This window comes from Aptenodytes forsteri, unplaced genomic scaffold, assembly GCF_000699145.1.
Source record: "Aptenodytes forsteri isolate BGI_AS27 unplaced genomic scaffold, ASM69914v1 Scaffold8, whole genome shotgun sequence".
NCBI classification, from domain to species: Eukaryota; Metazoa; Chordata; class Aves; order Sphenisciformes; family Spheniscidae; genus Aptenodytes; species Aptenodytes forsteri.
This window is the reverse complement of record NW_008796218.1, coordinates 6,814,039-6,822,449: the sequence shown is the minus strand read 5'-3', so window position 1 is coordinate 6,822,449 and position 8,411 is coordinate 6,814,039. Positions and strand designations below refer to the sequence as shown.

The 8,411-nt window shown below is 35.7% G+C and overlaps 1 protein-coding gene across 1 annotated transcript in view; it reads left to right on the top strand.

The window, feature by feature from the left end:
* The window catches only part of SBF2 (SET binding factor 2), a 178,794-nt gene that overhangs the window by 133,164 nt on the left and 37,219 nt on the right, over nt 1-8,411 (top strand). The window contains exon 26 of the mRNA XM_009288813.2: nt 2,933-3,070. Within this exon, the coding sequence (XP_009287088.2) occupies nt 2,933-3,070 (138 nt within the window). The remainder of the gene's footprint in view (nt 1-2,932; nt 3,071-8,411) is intronic.

Genomic DNA, 8,411 nt, shown 5'->3' with positions numbered 1-8,411 from the left:
ACACTGGCACAGGTTGCCCAGAGAGGTGGTGGATGCCCCATCCCTGGAAACATTCAAGGTCAGGTTGGACGGGGCTCTGAGCAACCTGCTCTAGTTGAAGATGTCCCTGCCTACGGCAGGGGGGGTGGACTAGATGATCTTTAGAGGGCCCTTCCAACCCAAACTATTCTATGATTCTAAGTATATGAGATGGAGATTATACAGGTCTTTTCAAAAGTTCCTTTGAAACACGAAAGTTGGTTTCTGAATTTCGTTTTGGCCTTTCTGGGAATTTTTTTGCAGAGCATTGTAGTTCTAAATATGACATTATACACCTGAATTACCAAGTATTGGTCAACTGCCATGTAGGAAGACCATTTATGTTTCTTGTATGTAGTAACACTATCAAAGAGAACAGTTATCTTGAATACAGGCTGGCTTATTGGCTATATTAGGACCTGTTGTAAGATAAAGATGGAGCAACCTGCAACCGGGCATATAGAGCACGTATTAGCAGCTGAGGCAATCTTTATTGCATTACTAAGCAATGCCTTTCTTTCCTGCGATTTATGAAATTGCTACCGGGAACTCCACCCCCATCTTTTGTTTAAATCTGTGCTATTGTGATGACCTTCATGTATGATGCAGCACTTAAAAGATCAGTCATTTTATAGAAATCCCTGTTCACCTCTGCAGGTAAGGGTTTGTGCTTTGAGTCACCAGTAGTCTTTCATCCCTTTATACTGCTGTTAAGCACTGTGTGAGGGGATGATTGGTGGTAAGGATGAAGGGCAAATTTTCCATCTGTAATCTTTCACAAGGACATTATTGCCCTCGATCTTTAATTCAGATATCTGCCCAGTTCAATAACAGACTTTCACGTAAGTCAAGCTGTTCCTCTCCTGAGTCTCTTTCCTAAAACACACACAATACTCTTCACAAAATAAAAGTTTATAAGTGCAAGTGGTAAGGACATTATCCTTTCATTTAGACATTTCATTTCATTTCCTTTAACTAAATTGTTAAGACCTGAATTGACTTTTTGTGGCATTGCTTCAAGGACTAGGAGACCCAGAGATCATTCAAGTGGATTTCAGGATGTGTAAACCCTGCTTAAGAGTTGAAGAGAAAATAATGTTTTTCTTCAGGCTTGTTCCACTTTGTCAGATGGAAACAGCATGATGTTTCCTGCATGTACATTTTCTAATCACTTCCTAATTGTACTTCCAATTCAGACACTAATTTTAACGGGGCTATTTAGATAATAATTTTAACAGGGCTATCTTGAAATTCTTTTGCCACCTCCAGCTAATTAGGTTACTGTCTATTAGTCTCCAGCATAGAATCCGATTGGATCATCACTGGAGAAAACTATTTATAAATTACCGCTGTCGTTTGTCAAAATGTGCTCAATCAAATTCTTTGATGATCCCTCTTGATCTCTTATTCCAAATCTTGGCTCTTGTGGTCAAGATACCAAATCCTGGTTTAAACAGCTATGAGATTTTTGTCCTATAGTGAGTCCAGAGGTGGCTGCAATAAACTAGAATTCAAAAAATTTTGTTTGGCATTTGGAAAAAATCTGACTCATTGAGACTGGACACTTTTTTGTCATCATAGTATGTATGGCCCAGGACCTGACCTTCATCTCCTTCCCTTCCTTTAAGTCCCCCACATCTGGACACAAATGGGTGAAGGTTTTCTGGTTAAGATTTTTTTTTTTATTTTGGGTTTTTTTTTTTCCTTGATTCTGTTTTTTGTTATTGGTCTCTTAACTTTTTTAAGTCTTAAGATTGTCGTAAGTAGACTGTCTGTTTAACTTCAGTACTTTCTCAGAGTATCATACCTTCTCATCTTGGTTTTTTTTTTTCTCTGCCCTCTGTTTTGAAACTGTGTTTATTTCGTCTCTGGCTTTGCTTTCATCCAGTCTTTTGCAGCCATTTCTCTGTCTCTGAAATGGTCCTTCTCCATGTCTCCAGCAACTTAAGCAACATCAGTAACAACTGGAAAATGATTCTGTTTCTGAGATCTGTAGAGTAGTCATCTGAAACTGCATGCACATAAAGGATTATTCAGAGGTTTTCAGAGAAGGAATTGTGGTTCTTAGAACAGTGCAGCCCCCCCCTCCTACAAGTTACCTAAGCATGTGGGAAGACACTTCCTGAAGTTACCTACTGGTGAAGGAGCAGGTGGACTGTCACTAGGGAAAAGGGACATTACTTTTCATAAGTGGAGATCCCTTGACGTGTTATCCAGGTATGCATGCACTGTCCATCCTCTTTCCTCTCTTCTTTATTCCATTAAAAAGGTCAGATTCTGGGGGTAGCATACCTGAAGGACATGTAGATTGTGTACACTGATGGACACTAAATGCAGCAGAGTGCATGAACACTGGTGTCTTTTGATATATGTATACTTTCAGTAAATGGGCAATATATCTCAAGGAACCTCCAGTTATAGGTAAGTAACCTTACTTTACTGGAATGAGGAAGAGCTGGTTAAGTATGGTTTTAACTTACTTTTGTTAAAGACACAGTTCTATCTGTTCTCTACGCATTTTTTTAAAAGGCTGGAATTTGCTGACAAATAGCACAAACTTAGAAATACTACTTTTCGTTCTGAGAGTGAAGGGAAGACTACATCGTCTCCATTCTGTTTGTATTGATCACTGGCTAATGATGAATGTTTTAAGTAGTAATCATGGGGTAACAGACTCTTTCAGAAGTTTAGCTTTGCAGAGTGGGATGCAAGAGAACATTGCTGGGTGCTGCTCTGCAGCCAGGTGATAAACATCTGAGCATTCTTTGTCATAAAAGGAATGGCTTTTTAACCTTTGATAGACAAACCATGACATTTTCAATGCTCTGCTTTACATAGTAAGCTTTTTATTTTGCTATTCTTTTTATTTATAAATGTACTTGTATTTTAATGTATTCCATTCTTGTGACTCTAGCTCCTGCTTCTTTAGAATCTTCAAGCAGTATAGAACAGGAAAAATACCTACAAGCCTTACTGAATGTGATATCCGTCCACTGCAAAATGAATGGCAGTAATACTCTTACTGTTAGACCAACAATTGCTCTGTCTCCAGGTAAAATTGGTTTATGTAGTGCTTTTCTATGGTTAAGTTGAAAAGTGAGTTTTCTCTGATTTGGTGGTAGCTCAATTTGTCCCATATGAATTCTGTTGTTTCTTTATTGTTGCACTTTCCAGATAGCTTATTCACTCTTAGTTTCAGTGAATGTGTTTTCCGTATGTAAAGGATGTTTATAATCTTTCCCAAAATATTTTTTCAGTATTCTTAATCTGACAATAAATGATTATCCACCTGTAGGTCATAGTTTTTGACGAAATTCACTTGAGTATGATGGGCTAATCTTAAGGCATTAGTGTTTAATTACAATTCTGGAACAAATAAAGTAAAGTCCTCCAGAATATCAAGATGCCAAATCTTTCCAGGTTTGGGGTTTTTTTATGTCAAATGCAACAATTACATTATATAACAGAATCAAAACCAAAGATCCACTTTGAAGTCTTTTATAACAAATTAAGCGTATTGAAAACTGTATATTGAATAAGAGATTGCTAAATTGAAGAGAATGCGAAATACTACTCTATTTCATATAATGAGAAAATACGAGATTGCAAGTTCAGATTCTGTATGAACAGATGCACCATTTAGCTACAGCAGCAATGGAAGGTATATAGGCATTTTCATGTGTGTTACATACTCATAATGGGCTTTTAATGTCAGTTCCAAGTAGAGCTTTACTTGCAGTGAAAACTCTTTCAAAATACACTATTTGAGTTATGCATATGTGGAACCATGAAGAAATGAATCCATGTTTTATTTCAGTTATTTTGTGATGAAACCTGGTAAGGTTTATGTGAAGGTAACCCCAATGTCTTAGAAAGAGGAGTATGTGACTTGAAATTGTGTCTGTCTTGTCTTATTCAGTTAGTGGTAATTGGCCTAATATAGCCAAACAGTGGCTTTTCTTGTAAATAACACCATTCCCAAAGTGTGCATGCTTTGCTTCATTTATTGTAAAATATGTTGATTGCTTAGCTGTATCTAACATCTCCATATTGTTGCCAATGTATACACGTGTCTTAAAAAATAAATCTGAAGTACAAAATTGGCAACAATTAGCTGTACTGTGTGAAAAAGGGCATTTTTATCATTTATGTTAAGTGTTAGTCTGAGTAACACTGTAGTTTTTTAATCTTCTATTCTTTTTTTGGCTGACTTTAGGCACTGAAAGGAGGGCTTCAAGAATGTCTACTGTGTTTAAGCAGGTAGTGCCAGGACATTTGGATGTAAATCTATCCAATAGCTTTGCTCGAGGAGGTTAGTAAGACTAGCTCAAAGTCTATTATTTGAAATAATAAATGATAACAAAATGTTAGTGAAATAAAAATAATTACACTGCTTACCAATTCCATTACTCTGTGAAACAACAAAATAGAAATTACAGAGTAACCTCAGTTATCTAATTTCTGTTTAAGTCCTTTACTTACCATTGAAATAAAGCTTGTTTCATGTTGGAAATTAGTGGAAAATTAAGCAATACTTTGTCATTCATCCATATTTTTAATTTGTCTAAAATGTATGGCCCGAAAATGCATATTTTATATTAAGATTGAATATACTTTAGAATCTCCAATTACAGATCATTCCGGCATTTGGCTGAGGACTAGCTGATACTTCATAAAGTTACAAATAATCTACCTGAATAATTTTACTCTAGATAAAGGAGGGAGTTACATGACCAGGCTGTAATAAGTAGGGAGATACAGTGCGTTCTTAGCTACGAGGGCTCATCAGTGTCATTTCTACAAGAAGCTTTCATTCTGTGAAGTCAATTCCAACTACTTTTACTCTTCTAGTCTGATGAGAGTGTTACGATTTTTTTATGTGCAATACATGCATAAATTAGTGCATCATATTCCTTAAAGATATGTTTGTAGGGATGAATCTATTTTCCAAAAGGGAGCATTTTATATTTCGTTTATTACCTTTTAGCCCTGAAGGCTGCTCTTACAATTATTTCTAAGCATCTAAAAGTTGCTTTTCTTCCTTTTTGACTCCTTCCAGCTTTGTGAGCAGTGCATTAACCATCTTACAGCAAATGCAGCTCAGATTTTCAGAGGTGAGAGTACGAAAGGCCATAAGATACCTCATCTAAATTTAGTTAGACTTACTTTGACCTGCTGGGGCCCATTCCAACCTAAATTATTGTGTGTGTGTGATAGAAAAACTGTAGTTTCATATGGGGAAGAATAAAACAATTTTGTAGAGAAAAACTTTCAAAAGAGATGGACGGGATTAGAGAAATGAAGGAAGGAAGAAGGCAGGACGGAGAAAGAAGAAAGGAAAATACTCAGAGCTGTATAGAGACATTACGTGAAATAATATAAAGCAGAAGGGAAGAGAGAAGGGGCACTTAAATGGTGATCACCAAAGAGTGGAAAATTCTGTGCATTTTCATTGATCATAGTATATGCATGTTTCATATCTAAAAGTTCTGTTTATGTTCTCTGCTCACTGTCTTGTTATTGTAGTATATGGAGATGAAAAAACATAGTGATTTTAATTGGATAGGTAAAATGGCTAGGGACCTAAGAGAACAGGAGTTAATAGTATCTGGAATTGTTAGATAAATTGGTGGCTGTGCCCAGCTTGACTTTGTACTGAAATAGTGAAAATGCTGGGTAGCTGACAGCAGACGTTTGGTTGTATTCCATCCTCTTGTGTTGGCACAAAAGTGCCAACAGCAAAGTGGTGCTGAGGGGTAGTGAAGGTTCTCCAGATAAGTAAGGGAAACCTTGCTGGTTGACGGTATGGAAGTTGTCTTTTGAAGATAAAAGGATTACTGAAATAACTATTGCTGGTTTTGGGGGTTAGCTGTGGAACTGTGATAGGATGAGTTTGTTGCTACTCAGTGAAGAAAAAAGGAGTCTCAAGGCAGTATTAGGTCACAGACGTGTTGTTTTATTGGACGTTGAAGTCTCTTGGCTAAATTTCAGCAGTAATCGGGAAGAGGGCAGAGAAGTTATCTTGTGTCTTGCTGGATTGATGCCACACCTGCTCTATATATCTGAAAGGTATAATTACGGCCCAGTATCTGCAGTCTATTCACAGTTCAGCAGGATACATGAGGACTTTGCTGAAACATAAGAATGTTTGACAAGTACAATGGGAGCCCTAGTGAAGGTGAGAAGTTGACAGGGTAAGAGAGAACAGGGAAAGGGAATATCTCCCTGTAGAGAAGTAAACACTAGGGTTTTTAGATTATCTGACAGAATTATTTTAGAAGAAACTCAAAAATACACAAAGTATATAGAATCTCTAAAATTGTTGTTCTCAAATAAATTGATTCACATGATTTATTATTGTAAACTTTTTACTACTTTTTCACAGCTAGTTATATTTCACATGTGAAGTAGTGTCACGAGACTGTATGCAGGACCAAAAATACAGGTGTTTGGTCAGCTGAAAAAACAGACTTATTTTATGCAGGCAGTCTAAAAGTGGTGATTTCTCTCGCCTTTGTATTCCTAAGACTAACTCAAAAAGCAAAAAAAGAAAAAGAAAAAAAAAGACAACGGGGTTAGCTAGTTACTTTATCGTAGCAACCAGCTATGGATTATGCACTACACTGTACAAAATACAATAGCAGTATTTTTGTGGTTTTGCTTCTGGATCCCTCTTTCTTTCCTTGTTTTTATTCTCACACATACCAGGGCTCAAAAGCCAGGTTCAGCTATGATACACCAATTGAAAATGACACTTTTTTTTTTTTGTGCCAGACGATGTATTTTTAATACATATACTTTTAAAATTTAAGTTAAAAGATATGTGCTGGTGCTTAAATAGTATTTCTCATTTTTAAAAATCATCATTGTTCTGAATACTCATCACTTGTCCTGAATATTTGTGTCCGTGTCGGGTACGTTTTTTTAACTTTATCTGGAACATTGTAAAAAAATAGTTGCCTAAAGCACAGTTAAATTGTTTCTGATCTGAAATATTTGGCCAAATACTTATATTTCATAATATATTTTCATTCTTGGACCTTTTTTTGGCAATAGCTTGCTTGATATCTTTCATAAGAATTGTAAGTTCACTCAAAATACGTACCTTTTCTTCTTATATTACTTTATAAGTACAGTGTGGTTCTACAGAACAGCACTTCTTATCTGGCATTGTTGTGTAATTTAGTAGAATAAAATGTTTCCTTAGTATTTGTTGCTGTTGGAAAAATACTGGGATATTTATAATTAATAAATACAGCCTCAGCTCAGACATCTATTTTAAAAGCAGGAGACATTAATAATTTGAGTATGTTTTCATAGAATATTTGTATTAAAAGAAGTTGCTTGTGTTGATGTGGCTTTTGAGCCAAAAATACACCCTCTGATAAGCATGTAAGGCTCCCACTGAAAATGAAAATTTTTGCAAGGGGGGAGGAAATCTCTTTGTGTGATAGATATTACATGTTTTCTAAATTATGTAATTTTACACAGTCCTTTAAAAATGTTTGTAGGTGTATAAAATTAACATCTTGCACTCTGATTTGATTTTGAGGTCCATCAAATTATGTACCTAAAATAGACTAAAACAGTTTTTAAAAAAAGCACAAAGGTTTCGGATTTTTAATTAAGCTAACTTTCAGCTGGATAGAAGCTTTCAATAAAGTATTCAGCAGAATGATTTAATCGTTACGTTTCCTTTGGTATTATAATTATGGAAAAACACATGATGGCTGTGCTCTACATATTTGAAACTATTACAATGACAATGAAAATTACTCCTTTTTGATAAATGGGTACTTCCTTCCCATTTTATATTGGTTTTCTGGCTTGATTGATGTTTTGTCTTGTGATGACTAAGATTTGTGCTGTCTGATAAATCATGTACTATAAAGAAATTCAATATATACTAGATCTTTGGAAATTAATAAGTAACCCTTTTCTTTTCTCCTGCAATGTGTCTCGCTGCAATGTGCATTCCATTCCTCCTCCTTCTGTCTTAACTGTTATCTACCAGTGCTCGGGTACAGAGATAAATGTTTCACTCATTCAAATTCCAAATCAGCAACTAAGGGAAGAGTCCATCAAGGTACTGTATTCTGTGTCCTGAAAGCACATTCTTTTCTACCATCTCCATAACTACTGCAATATCGTAATACATAAGTGATACTGACAGAAAGGCTTGATTCTGCATTAACAAAATTTTGGGGGTTTAGTTCAGTGTTGTGGTTTTGTTTTGTTTTGGGGGTTTTTGGCCATTGAATGTACGATGCAGTGACAGTGATTAGCCACACACTTCACCATGTTATTCTTTAATAATGTTATGATCTAATGCGGAGTGATATGTAGAAAATTTTCTGTGTGAAAATTTTAAACAGCAGAAAATTAATTCTGCA